General features: G+C 35.1%; 1 protein-coding gene across 1 annotated transcript in view; it reads right to left on the bottom strand.

Moving 5' to 3' along the window:
• Nucleotides 1-1014: 1014 nt before the first annotated feature.
• SUCLA2 (succinate-CoA ligase ADP-forming subunit beta) overlaps nucleotides 1015-15190 on the bottom strand; it is a 62986-nt gene continuing 48810 nt past the window's right edge. Inside the window, exons 7-11 of the mRNA XM_081130016.1 lie at nucleotides 10530-10691; nucleotides 10293-10435; nucleotides 6590-6710; nucleotides 5289-5377; nucleotides 1015-1787 (exon numbers count right to left, since the gene is read on the bottom strand). Of these exons, the coding sequence (XP_080986142.1) occupies nucleotides 1713-1787; nucleotides 5289-5377; nucleotides 6590-6710; nucleotides 10293-10435; nucleotides 10530-10691 (590 nt within the window). The 3' untranslated portion in view covers nucleotides 1015-1712. The remainder of the gene's footprint in view (nucleotides 1788-5288; nucleotides 5378-6589; nucleotides 6711-10292; nucleotides 10436-10529; nucleotides 10692-15190) is intronic.

Raw genomic sequence — 15190 nt, 5'->3', positions numbered from 1 at the left:
CATTTCTCAGAATGTACCCATCATTAAGCAACCCATGACTGTATTATGCAAGAATAACTAAAACACTAATATTACCAAGAGCATGTATTATACCCTCTCCAAAATAACAAGCATTGTTTTTATTGCCTGATTAGATTCCAACTAATACAAATGCCAATCTTTTCTGAGCTAATCGTTCACTATCTGGCATTCCTTGGAATGATTTTTTCTTTTTTTAAACTTAAAAACTAAAGGCTTGGGCTTCCAATTATAACTTATTACAATTTCAAACAGTTCAGTGGCTCTGATTTAGTCTCTAATATGGCAGAGAAGATAGGTAGGTAGGTAAGTAGGTAGGAAAGTACATGATCAATTTGGACAGATAATGATATACGTATAGGTGGTTTGGATATATATTTTATATGTTCTCTCTAATAATTCCTCTCCCTCTCCCCACTAAATAATTCCAGTGTAAATGAGAAAAGAGCTAAGAAAACTGAGGTACACTGAAATGTAGAAACTTGCTCAAATTCATATAGTTAGTAAGCAGTGGAGCCAAGATTCAAGCCAGACAGTCTACTTTCAAATTCTGTGCTCATAATCACTGAGGCTATGTATGCTGCTTCTCATGGTATGTATATTTGATCCCACTTTAACAACATCAAAATAAGCAGAAGTTCTCAAATTCATCACTATGGTTACATAGTCTACTGCTTGGCTGATATTTCCTTTCATGGTATTCACACTGTTTATATCATATGGTATTAACTCATTAATAGTTAAATATCACTGTTCTATGCAGTGAAAAATTACACACACACACACGGACACAAAGAACAATGTGTTATCTTTGGAAAAGGTACAAGATGGCACATATAAGCAAAATTCAAGTGAAATATCCATAGGCAGCTTAATAATATGTAGGGTAATGTCATGCCCAAGTACATGATCTACAAATCAGTTCCTAGAGGTGTTTAGTGCAATAATAAACATATCACCTCTACCGTCTTTACTCAAAAAAGAAAACAGTCCAACTCACATTGGGAGATTTTTATTAACTTAAATTGACATTGTTAATTTAGTATGACAAGTCCTTAGTATATATGTCTTTATTTGATAAAAACCTACAGGTGTTTCTCAATACCACAGGGTCACAAAGACTTGCAGTTATCGGTGTTTTGTAACGATTAAGATAATGTTCAAATAATTAAGTTAATTCACTGAAATATTTAAAAGAATATTCTGAGGAGTGTTTAAAAGCTTTGCTTATAAATAGTGATTGATCTATTTAGTTAGGTATTTGGTATTGAAGATAAACACTTCTTGTATAAAACATTGTTTTAATATATTGCTCTACTAGTGAGGATATTAGATATAATATTTGTAACACTAAAGAATAAAGCTTTATCTTCAGATTTATTTTATTCATAGGTCTCATATTAATGAAGAATGTTGTATCCAATAATAAACTGGCATATTGCAAACGGCATTCTGTATAAGTGAAAAAGAGGCTGCAACAAAAGAAACTAGATAACTGCATTACATTCTTTATACAAACAGCCCATTCTCAACAGCAGAATTAAATGCAGACCAAATGCTTTTAAAAATTTTTATGCCTAGATGGCAATTATAATCTTCACACATTAATGAGAAAAGGAACAACAGTACAGAACACAGTATTTTTAATGATTATAGCACATTTAAAACCTTCAGCCATCCACTGGATTCTCAAATCAGATTGGCAACTGAAATTTCACATCCACCTGGGCTTGTTTGGCTAAGTTCACTATTTCAGAGAGCTTTACAACCTGAAAGAAAAAAGAAAAAAATCTTTGTCTCTATTTTCACAAAAACATAAAATAAGAACTATTGGTCAATGTGAAATTAATTAATGCACATTCAATCTTTTCCATTTGAAATGTGGGCTATTCTGACATCAGTCACTTCAACCTGAATTCCAATGTTCTCTCTATAATCTGAGAATACCCAGTTGGTACCATACAAAATATAACACAATTAATGTCAAACAATGAATTCAGCTTCTCTCCTCTCCCATAGTTATTAGAAGGTTTTAGTTAGGCACCTTGGTTTCAAATCCCACTCTAATGCTTTCCCTTTATCTATAAAAATGAGATCATATCACCAAACTCATATTAAATAAGATAATACCTGAAGAAAAAAACAGCATTGCAATCACAGTAAGCACTTGATAAACAGTAGTATTATGTTATTAATGTTCCATTACTTTATTAATAATATTGTTATGACTTCCATAATCTCCTAGTCAGTAGAAAAACATAGCAGTCACAACTTAAACTAACTGTTCACTTTTATCTTTCATGCTCTATTTGATCAAGGTCCTATTGAGTCTTCTTTCTTTCCATGTCCACAAAGCTTTCCTTAATTGAGGTTCTCACTGAAAACAAGCATATTTTCAGTGACAAGTTAAAACCTATCCATAACCTTCACCTCACATCTAATTGTTGCCCTAGTCAGACTCCTACTATACTTGCTTTTCCCTTCAACAATTTATTTATACCACACCTCAAAGTCAAAACAGGCTTTCTGAAACATTTTCTCCCTGCCATTCCATTCCCTTGCTCAAAATCTTAAACTCAGGATTTAGTATAAGACCCTCTGTCTCTAAGTTGCAGTTGAATTTCATTTACTAGGTGCTTTCCCAGAGTATGTCCCAAAGACAAACATAATACTTTTATTATTCTTATAAAATGATATTACAGTAACTCAGTAAATCTCAAAAGCCTATTACTGATTAAACCACACATCCTCCAAAAGAGTATTCCATGAATTGTCTATAAACACTGGTGGGAAAGAATCAAAAGTTCTCATTTAGAAACATCTTTATATCTACTATGGACCGTGCACTAAGATGTAATGTTAAGTAAAATAAATGAGGTAAAATGTATGTAATCATCATATAATAAGGGAAACTGGACAGATACACACATACACGTTACACACACACAAATTTCCTTGAAGAATGAACCAAAACATTTTTTTTTAAAAGCTGGTTATCTATGGAGAAGGAAGAAACAGATAAAGGTATAAAAGTTAGATTCTCTGAATATACTTCGTTTTATAGTTATGACACTTTGGAGCCATGTAAATATTTTTATAATATAAAACAAAAATTGGTGTTTTTTCAATTCCTTAAAAAAATTAAATGATACTAACTGTACACCAAGCTGGGATAAAACAGAGCTATTTCACTTATTTTTTTAAATCCAGTAAGTTATGAAAAATACTTCAAAGGAAAGAAAGAACTGCACATATAAATCTTAAACTGCTTCCAGTAATCATATTGTTGGTATTATTACTATACAACTGTCATGTCTATTTTGAGGGACAAAGTAAATAAATATTTATATGTATGTCAATATGACACTGGGGAGGTATGAGATAAGACAAGACCTGTACTACTGGATTTGCACTGGAAATATCAGCATGTACTCATGTATTTATCTCTTTAAAAAAATACATATTTTCCTAGATTTACCATTTTAAAAGCCCGGAAACAAACAATCCAGTAGCTGTAAGCACCCTTAGAGCTCAAACTGTGATCTCTAAATACCATTTGGCTGATTCCTGGTCTGAAGCAAAAGTAAAGATGAGCCTAGAACATCTTATCAAACCAGAAAGCTTATCACAGGGCATGTGAGAAGGATTCAGGAGTCAACTTGAAGAGGTTCCCATTGACTAATGATGGGATAATTTGAGCGTCAATAAAAATTACTGAAATGGCTCGGCCATACGTGGCTCAGCGGTTGAGCATCGACCTGGGATCCAGGTGATCGGGGTTCGATTCCCGGTCAGGGCCCATGCCCGGGTTGCGGGCTCGATCAATGACTCTCTCGTCATTGATGTTTCTCTCTCTCCCCCTCTCCTTTCCTCTCTCTGAAATCAATAAAGATATATTAAAAAAAGAAAAAAGAAAAAAAAGAAATTACTGAATTTAAAAAAAAAATCTTGGAAAAAATATAAAAATAAAAATTACTGAAATGGACTGAATTACATCAAATAGGCTTAAATCCAGAGTTCTAAATAATATGTGCATATGTGCGGGCGTGCGCGCGCACGCACACACACACACACACACACACACACATACACACACACAAAACCACATACCCCTAAAAACAAAAAAGAAACAAAAAAGCCTGGGTCACTTTTTTAGGACATAATAGAACAAACCCATTATTTTGAAAACTCATCAATAAAAGCAGAGAATCAAGTAATCGTTCTGCTTTTCCTATGTAAAAATTTACTTCATAATAACAAAGCTGATATAAGGGAGTTTCACTTTTTATATAAGTATTCCATGTAATGAATAATGACAGAATTAGAATATCACCACTTTGCATTTATGCAATTTTAGACCTAAGCTATGATTGTCAATGACTGCCAGTGTCACAAAATGAGAAATAATCTGACATTAACTATATACTTCTTTATGGAATTACACACACCAACTATAAAATATTCTTGTTCCCTGCTCCCCAAAATCAAATACACTATATGATCAAGCCTATAGACGAAAACTACCAGTTTATAGGAAATACAGGGGTAAAGGACACCCCAGGGATACAATCATTAATATTATGACTATGGGAAACCAAGAAATCAACTTGTCTCTTCAACAAATAAACTCCAGAAAAGAAAAAGAAAACAAAGGTGAATCTATAGATTAACAAAAACTTAGTAACACATTAACCAACTACAATGCACAGAATTATTTTGATCCTAATTCTAATGAAGAACCTAGAAAATATATTTCAGAGAATCCCGAAACTTGCAACACTAACTACATTCTTTTTTTATAAAATATAAACAACACCACTATCCCACCTGAAACAAATAACAATTCCTTCATATCATTATCAATATTATCAAAATCTTTAGCTTTTATAGATACATGATGACGTGTATGAAATGATATAATGTCTGGGGTTTGCTTCCAAATAATCATGGGCAAGAAAGGAAGTAGGTAACAATACAAATGAAACAAGACTGGGCATGAGTTGATAACTGTTTATAATCACAATGAAAACCAAATCTAAATAAGTTTGTTTTTTTAAAAAAATACACAATCTTAACTTACAATATTTGGATAGGAATTTGGGTCCAGGAGATAGTATTTTACTTTCTATCAGCAAGTGATAGAAAGGAAATACAAGTATGTAGCGGAAACACATTATTAGCAATATTAGCTGGTTTATTTTAGAATCTAAATGTTTATAAGTCCTTTATACAATCTGCAAATTTGTCCTTAGATTAACATAGATGTTTACCATTTTAGCAGCTTCATCCAAGTCATCACAAGCAAGAATTTTAAGTCCACTGTCAGCTATCAGTGCCTTAGCATCATCCACTCGTGTACCTAAAAATGAGTTATGCAAATATAAAGATGTTTTAAATTATCTACACAAAAGCATTAAAAATGTTTGTCACCATACACAAGTATAAAATTTCAACATAAGAGTATTTCATCATTTAATATAATAAATGCTCTAAATCAAAGAAAATATTGTACAAACCTAGTTACTTCGTGAAATACTTTGCCTTACCGTATCAATGGCAATTCAGGCAAGTCAGAATTCAAGACAAAGCACAACAAATAAATAAAGTATCAGATCATACCAAGCAAAATTATGAGCAATTCTGATCCAACGTTAGAAATTTTTAATGACATGTTTTTAAAATTTCCTATTACACAATACTTTCATTTAAAAGATACAGCTATTTGAAAACTACATTTTAAAAGAAATGAACTCCTTGGAATTGTGGTAGGCAGTTAGACAGACACAAGTAGAGCAAGGACAATGGGCCAGGTACAGAAAGTCATCAGGGTGGGAAGCCCCAGGTGCCTAGCAAAGGATAATTGTAGGATGGGACTTTGCCCCCAGGGTGACCTTTCCTCCCCTAGCATATCAATGGTCATGCAGTTTGGATCCCCTAACCTTTCCTCCTTAGAGATAACATCCAGGCCTCAGTTGTATTTCCGCCCAAAGCCCAGAAAAGCAGCAAAACCAGACAAACTGACCTTAGGACCAGCTGCACTGGATAATGCCCTCCCCTCCCCCTAGCCCTGGCTACGACCAATCAATCAGTGGAGACCACAATCCTGAAAGGACACACCTGGAAAGCTGAATATCCTATTGAGATCCTCCCATGGGACCTCCCCTAAAATCTCTAGTCTTAAACCCCATAGGATGGAGAACCCAGAGCACCCTCCCTCCAAGGAGAACGACGCCAGCCTTTTCCTTTCCATCCCCCTCCTCACAGACGTGTTACCATTAGCTTCCTCACTCTGAAGCTTCAAGGGCCTTTCCTTTGCTCTATAACTTGTTTCCTAAGCCCATTTCTTCTACAAATTACTTCCACCTCTGTGATTTTATAATAAGTGTTCTCTTATAGTTGGAGTCTTGGCTCTGAATTCTTTCCTAGCCAGAACTCAAGTACCAAGGTCGCTGAACCCAGGTACAGTCCAACCCAACCAGTCTAATACCAGGTGCCATTCCCACCAACAGAATCATAAACTTTTAAGCAATTAGGGTTCACAAAACAATTGCAAGATATCCGTTATACTCACCTTGTAACCGTACCACAATAGGTATTTTAATTTCCAAATCCTTTACTGCCATGACTATACCTTGTGCAATAACATCACACCGCATGATTCCTCCAAAAATGTTGACCAGAATAGCCAGTACCTGTGAATAAAATGTTTTTGGTAGATTAAAATTTTAAAGAAATGAGTATGTGTCCTTCCTTCCCAAGAAAATACTAGTATTTGTAACTTTTGATAAAAATTAATTCCATAGAACTATTTTCAGACAGAACAGTCATACCTGTAGCTCTCATCACTGAAGTCTGTGCAGTTCACCACACACAAGGACTTATTCTAACACGTGGCTCATGTTCTCTTCTCTTCAGTCTCAAATGAATAAGACCTGATTCCTTTACTTGCTTCCTATTATTAAACATAGCCATTCACCAACATGATATCCCAGATCATGCTGTAAGATCATGTTGGACATACAAGATCTCCAACTTATGTTGATTAATTATCGTCTTTTCTTCATTTATCCCCACCAACTCAACATATTCTTCACACAAACCAGGTCCTCAAAATCACTCAATTTCTGTATGCCCACTACTAGCTACACATCACATCCAAACCTCAGGGCCCGTTTGGGTATTTCTTCATCATCACACCAATAATCTGAACCATTATTCTTCTATCCTTTACTTTTCATTTTTTAACAAACTATACTCTGGTGTAGTTCACTCAGCTACACCAGAGCTTCTCAGTCAGTGTGATACAAATAACTTATAGATACCAAGATATTGTTCCCCTCAACCCTTAAGGCAGCTAGGGAGGTTCTGACACCTGGTTCAGACAGCTGTCGCCTCTAGACCAGTGGCCTCTGACCACAAGCAACCTTCTCCATCTACCTTCTAGGCCCCACTGAAATATTTTCTGTGAATGCCATGACATGAAAAAAGGTTGAGACACTGAGCTATACTATACATTCCTCATATTTACCACGATTTTGTCTAGAAATGAAGGTCTAGAAATTATAATGGACTAGAATTCATAGTGCACTCTGGAACCTTCTTATCTCCCTCCCACCTCATTCTAGACAGCTACAATATGCACCAAAAGGCATCATCTAACACCCTAGCCTTAAAGTTACTGTAACCTCTAGTCCATTTCAACTAATTACTACCAAAGATAAATCCTTGACCAGAAAGAGAATCTCTAGAATAGCCAATGTGTAAATCCCATTCTCTGCTCAGTCTCCTCTTTAACTTTTTAAAAAATATATCTTTATTGATTTCAGAGAGAGAAAGGGAGAGAGGTAGGGAGTTGAAACATCAATGATGAGAGAGTCATCATTGATTGGCTACCTCCTGCATGACCCCGACTGGGGATCAAGCCTGCAACCCGGGCATGTGCCCTGACTGGAAATCAAACCATAATCTCCTGGATCCTAGGTTAATGCTCAACTGCTGAGCCAAATATATATCCAGCCAGTATAGGAAATCTAATATCTTTACAACCATCAACTAGATATACTCCCCACAACACAAAATTAACACCTTCATTCAGAAGTACATATTTCTCTATTTTGCTTCTGATGGTATAAAGGGCGTCATCACCACCCAATGATTCCCCCCAGCCAAAAGTCCTAACAAACCCCTGGTTGGTTAATCTAATTAACCTCTCTCCATGCCACCCCCAACCCCCACCAAAAACAAGAAAAATGAATTTAATCATTCTATCTCAGAAATGCCTCTAAATATCTTCACTTCATTCTTACCGGCACTACCTTTGTCAGGGACCTCTTCCATCTTTTTGAACAGTCAGGCATAACAACCAAATTGCTCTCTCCTACCAGTGCCTTGCTACTCTCTATTTCACCCTCTACTAGCAAAGTTACCTTCTTTTAGAAAATAAGAAGATAAGGGAAAGATCTGTGTATGTGCTAGAGTAGGGAAGTTAAATTCCAAACTCTTTAACTATAGGTACAGGGATTTTCACAATTTGGACTCAATTTGCAATTATCTCTGATCATTCATCCTAAGAATGCTATTCTTATACATAAGCATCTTATCATTCCATGAACATAGTGGCCCTCTCTGAACTCCATGCCTCTGAATAACTTATTTAATTCTCAAGACAGCTCAAGGTATTATCCAATCAGTGAAGGACACTGTGATTCTCCCAGTTATTGGTTGTCTTCTGTTGTTCTACAGCACTGCATTGAGTTTATCACCGAAGTCAGACTATGAATGCCTTGAGGGAAGGGACCATGTACTCCAAAATCCAAGCAGTGTCCAAAGAGATATCATATGTACACAGCTACTTCAATGCTCTCCCTGGGCTCCTGGCCTGTTTCCAAATCCAATGCCCTTAAATGTCAGTCCCCAACACTGGAATTCTTCATATGCATTTATCCATTTTTGTACCTAGCTCCTAAAAGCCATACTTAAGAAAATATAACCAGAATCACAGTTCACCTTAGTAAGGACTCAACAGTTAGATAATTACATCATACTCTGCTTTTAAAGTTTATGCCAAAAGAAGCTACAGAAATATAGTTCCAATAAATTAGTTTACTTAAAAAAAATATTATTCAGCAAGGGGAATAAAGCACATTTTGTGTCTCATTTTAGTTTCTCTTTATAAAATTGAATATGGCAAATAAGTCTATAAGCTCAAAGTGAAAGAGCTGTAAAATAATTTTTCAAACAATTCTACAGTCCAACACAAATAAAAATGTACACTGTCAGCATCATCAATAATAAATATTTATTAATGACCTATACATGTACTGAGTAGCATTATGCCAGACACTAACAGAGACAATAACAAGTAACATATGAACACCACCAATGAGGAATTCTGAGTTTTAATTCAGTAGGACTAGTTCCAGGGAGGCTATTATCTTATTTTTCCATAAGCCTTACAAAACCCACATTGGTGACATAGTAGATACACGCCTTAAAGAGTATCCAGTGATTGATAATATGCATATCTTTTGGATAATGATGCTTCACATCCCTTGTATTCTGATAATCACTTATAAATTCATAATTCTACATACATTATGGCATATCTACGTATGATAGATTATGCAAATATTAAAATGGGTGTTTTAGAAGAATACCTTAGTAAATGCAAAAAGTACTCATGTCAACAAAAATAAAAGACTTAAAATATGTACATGAAAAGATATATATATATATGAATGGTTGAACTACATGGTGTGTATATTATAACTTAAGCAGTATGTGTGTTTGCTTGTCAGATACACCGTCATTAACAAGTCTTGAAGAAAACAGATCAAATCAGCAGTAACAAAAGTCATCTCTGCCGGTTTCCGTAGTGTAGTGGTTATCACGTTCGCCTCACAAAAGTTATCTCTGGATAAAATTAAAGATTATTTTTATTTTTAGCTTTTTAGCTTTATAGACTTTTCAGATTTCTGGGCTTCTGTGGTCAAATATCTTCAGGAATATTTTCCACAGGAATGCCTCACATGACAAATCACTACCATTTAAAATATTATCTAACACAATCTAATATTCTTTCACCTTGTTTTCTAAATCACAATGGGAAACTATCTTTTTCTGTAGTTAACTTTTATTGTATTGACTTCAGCAAATGTTTTCAAACAGTGGAGGACTTTTAAATTTTAATATTCACCCATTATAACAATCACACCTACTAATTAATCAAGTTACTTCTCACCACTCAAATTCTAAAACATAAGCCCTGCCCTTACCTTTTTATCTGAAGTGATAAGCTTAAATGCTTCTGTTACTTGATGGACTGTGGCACCACCACCAACATCAAGAAAGTTAGCTGGAGTCCCTCCATGAAGTTTTATTATATCCATTGTGGCCATAGCCAAACCAGCACCGTTTACTATCAAGAGGGGAAAATGATTTATATAAGCAACAAACACAGAGAAAATATATTAAGCTTAGCCAATCCAACTCAAACATAAAGACACTGGTACCTAGACAGCCTATATTCCCATCTAGGCCAATGTAGTTGATATCTGCCTTAGCTGCATCTTTGTCCCTTTCATCTTCCTGGGTCCAGTCCTGGAGATCAAAGATTTTCTTCTGGCGATAAGCTGAATTAGAATCAAAATTGATCTTTGCATCCATACACAGCACTTTGAAGAAAAAAGAAAAAGAAAATAGTCTTAATTTCAAGACATGCAATGAACTATCCAATAACCAAACATTCTTCAGTTTAGGGGAAAAATACACTTTGTTACTTTATTGAAACTATTTAAATTTATGTTTACAATTAATTCAAACTGTTTCTTGAAAAAGAGAATTTTGGAATTGAAATTGCCCCATCAAAGTTACTCGTTCTACATCTCTCCTAGGCAACAGATAAAGAAGAGAAAAAAGAAAAACCTCAAAGACATTTAAATATTTTTTAAATTACCAATTAACTATCATTCCTGGCTAAACCCTTCACTTGGACCCTAGATTCCACTCCCTTTCACCTACTTAAAGACAGTGTTCCAGCAATTCTGTTTTTCCTGCATTATAAATCCTCTCCCTTTCTATTGGCTAAATCAAACTGAGTTGCAAAAAGTGCTGTTCTTTCCTCCAACTCAATAAAAAGTATTTTAGCCCTTACATCCCCCTTACTCTTCTCTTTCTATACAGCAAAACTCATGGAAAGAGTTGTCTGTTTAAACCAGGGATTAGGAAACTATGACCAAGGGCCAGATACAGCCTGTGCCTATTTTTTTATGGCCTGTGAGCTAAGAATGGGTTTTATATGTTTAATAGGTTGGGAATAATAAAGAAGGGAAAAGGACAAAAGAAGAAGAAAAAGAAGAAAAGCAATAGCAACTGAGACCATGTGACCCACAAAGCCCCAAATCTTATCATCTGCCAACCTCTGTGATTAAATTCCTTGTGTCAAATTTTTCTCCCGCCTGCCTCTCTTAAATCCACCCCAATCAGGCTTTTACCTCTAGTGCTCTACAAAACGGCTCATATGAAGGTCACCTCTCAAACTTCATCTTTCAGTACTCTACCCCTTCTCTGTTCCAATCTAACTCTTAACATTCTCCTTGCAGTTCCTGAAGAGACAGAAGGCTGAAAAAACTGAGCAGTTTCAGCTGCTGCCCAACACAAGAGATGGTTTGGAGTCTAGCTAAGTTAACTACTAATAAAAAAAAATCTACATTCTTTCAGAGGAAGACAACAGAATTCAAAATCTCTACACCATAACTCCAAAAATGTCTAGTATGCAATGAAAAATTATTACATTTGTGAAGAAACAGGAAAATGTGACTAAAAGAAAAAAAGCAATCGAGTAACCAACCCAAGGGGACCCAGATTTGGAATTATCAGAGGGCTGTAAAACAGCTATTTTTAAAATGTTTAAGGATTTAAAGGAAAATATGATGATAATAAAGCATCAGATAAGTAATCTCTGCAGAAAATAAAACTATGAAAAGGAACCAAATAGAAAATAGAACTGAAAAGCACAATATCTGAAATAAAAAATTTATTGGGTGGGCTTAAAAACAAATTGGAGATAGGTCAGAACCTGAAGATAGATAAATAGAAGTTATCCAATCTGAAAGTGATTAAAAACAAAACAAAAAAAACACTTCAGTGACCTATTGGACAATATCAAGTCATCTAACTATGTGAAACGGGGAGGAGAATGGGGCAGAAAAAAATATTTAAAGTAATAAAAATATATATATCATGCCAGATTTCTATATCCAGTGAAAATATATTCAAAAAGACAAAATAAATTTTGCTTCCAGACAAATGGAAGCAAAATTCATCACCAGCCGACCCACATCAAGAGAAAATGCTAAAGGAAATTCTTCAGGCTCAAGGGACATAACATGTGGAACCTGAATCTACAGTAGTTGTCTCAACCAAGGCAGTTTGTCCCACAGGGAACATTTGGCAATATCTAGGGACATTTTTGGTTGTCACAACTGATGGTTGCTACTGGCATCTGAGCGCTATTAGGTAAACTGTTAAATGTTCTACAATGCATAGGACAGTGCCCCCCCCCCCGCCCTGTCCCCTTGCCCAATGATCGGGCCCCAAAATTCAATAGTGACAAGGTTAAGAAACCATCATCTAACAGAAGGAAAAAGAACACCAGAAATATATGACTATATGAGCAAATAATGAGCCAGGTCTCTAAATGTTGTTTAAGAGAAACTCAAATAAGGAAAGGCAAAGAACTAGAATGAAAATGCAGTACTGGAGTGAAATTAGAGGTACCAGTATAAATTCAGAGACATTAAAAGAGAGATAGGCATAGATTATAAATATACATTTTTATATATGTGCACGTGGGTGCGCGTGTGTACACACACACACACACACACACACACATTCTCTATCTCACTTTTCTTTTAGGCTCTGTGCACTGAAAAGGCTTGGAAAAAATAACACACCAGCAGTAACAAACACAGGTAGCATGCATATCTTGGTTTCTAAATACCATTTTCCATTAAAGGAACCAGGGTCCCTTGGTGCAAAAGCTGACTCCAGAATCATAAGAAAGTAAAAGATAATCCTGGAACAACCTGTTGCACTAAAAGTAAGTGCTCAAAGAACATTTGATATATTAAAAGAAACACATCAAAAGGACAAAGGGAAAACTTATGGTCAAGCAAAACTGATATGTAAATGTTCATAGTAGCTTTATTAATAATAGCAAAATACTGGAAACAACCCAAAGCCCTTCAAAGGGTGAATGGTTGAACAAATTCTGGTATATTCAAACAATGGAATACAATTCAGCAATAAAAATGAATGACTATTTGTACACGTAACAACATCGGTGGACTTCTACCAATATCAATAAACCGCTTGAATATACACAGCTATATAAGATGTCACAATTAGGTGAGGGTAGGTGAAGGGAAAAATGAGATTTATACTATTTAAAAAAAAAATGTTTTTATTGATTTCAGAGACGAAAGAAGAGGGAGAGACAGATAGAAACATCAATGATGAGAGAGAATCATGGATCAGCAGCCTCCTGCATGCTCCCTACTGGGGATCGAGCTCACAACCCAGGCAAATGCCCTGACCAGGAATCAAACCATGACCTCCAGGTTCATAGGCCGACACTCAACCACTGTGTAAAACTGGCTGGGCTCTTTATACCACTTTTACAACTTTTTATTTCAAAATTAAAGGTAAAAAAAAAAAAAAAAAAAATGAGGCCACAGGGGCCAGCTTAAAATCTGGGATAATCTAAGATAAAAATTGGACTATACTCATTAAGTGAAAAAAGAATCCATAAACCCATTCTGATACTAACAAATAAATAAACAAACAAATGGGGAAGAAGGAAAAACTCTCCTTTACAATATCATGTCAACTAATAAATACCGAAGGAATGATGGGGTTAGAAAATCATCAGTAGATGACAAAACTAATGGGTAAAAGTTTGATGAGGAACATAGTCTAAAAACATTTCCCCACAAAATTCCTAATAATTACACAGTAAAAAATAGTGATTCTATTATAATCAGTAAATCTGATGGGCACTACCTAAATTAGGGGTGGGGAACCTTTTTTCTGCCAAGGGCCATTTGGATATTTATAACATCATTCACAGGCCATACAAAATTAAAAACTTAAAAATTAGCTATGAAAAAAGCTCCTAGATTTATTGAATTTGGAGTCCCACCTACAGTTGCCTTGGCAGAGCCAGACCAAATGATTTCAACAGCCGTATACAGCCCACGGGCCGGACACTCCCTTCCCCTGACCTAAATCAAGTGATCTGAGTATAATATTGGTTGGTTTGTTCCAATATGATCAATATGATCAATATTGGAACAAACCAACATAATGTGCCTCCTGATATAACGCACCATGAAGGAAAAAACACATGAAGAAACATCAGACAGAGAAATCCAAACCGAAGAACATTTTACAAAATAAATGATCCCTTCTCTACAAAAACAAATATATGTATTGTGTATGCGTTAAGGTCAAGAAACAAAGCAAAAGTGAGGCACTGTTTGAGGTAAAATAGAAATGATAACTAAATTCAAGGTGTGACACTGAGCAAGGATCCTGAACCAGAAAGAGGGGGAAGGGGAATATAAAAGACGTTACTAGGACACCTGTCCACATTTTGCATTACGTATTGTGGATTAGATAATATCTTATCAATGTTAAATTTCCTGGTTTTGATAAATGTATTGAGGTTATATGAAAGAGTGTTTTTAGACACCAAAATATTTAGGGGTAAAAAAGAACAAATGATTCTAAAAACATATTTCTACACATACACACAGTGTAGAGAAAGGAGGATGATAAAGTAAATAAGGCAAAATGTAAGTCACTGGTGATTCTGAGTAAAAGATATAGGGAAGTTCCTTGTACTATTTTATTTCAGTATCAAAAAGATGGAGGGAGGGAAGCCCCTACAATACCATATTCACAGTAAACAGTGACTTAGCAAAACATCAGCTATCATATTAAATTAATGCTGTTGAATAGAAGAAAATCTATCTGTAATTTTTATTCTTTTATTTTCCATATGAAATGTGTAATGATCCATTTTTCATGTTCAAAATTCTTGGACAGTTACATTTAAGTTACATATTAACTAAGAAACAGACCACTTTTGATAATTCTTCCTCCCAAAAAG

Source organism: Miniopterus schreibersii, assembly GCF_964146895.1.
Source record: "Miniopterus schreibersii genome assembly, chromosome: 2".
Lineage (NCBI taxonomy): Eukaryota > Metazoa > Chordata > Mammalia > Chiroptera > Miniopteridae > Miniopterus > Miniopterus schreibersii.
Note: the sequence above shows the minus strand (reverse complement) of the source record. Positions and strands in the feature narration are given on the sequence as shown.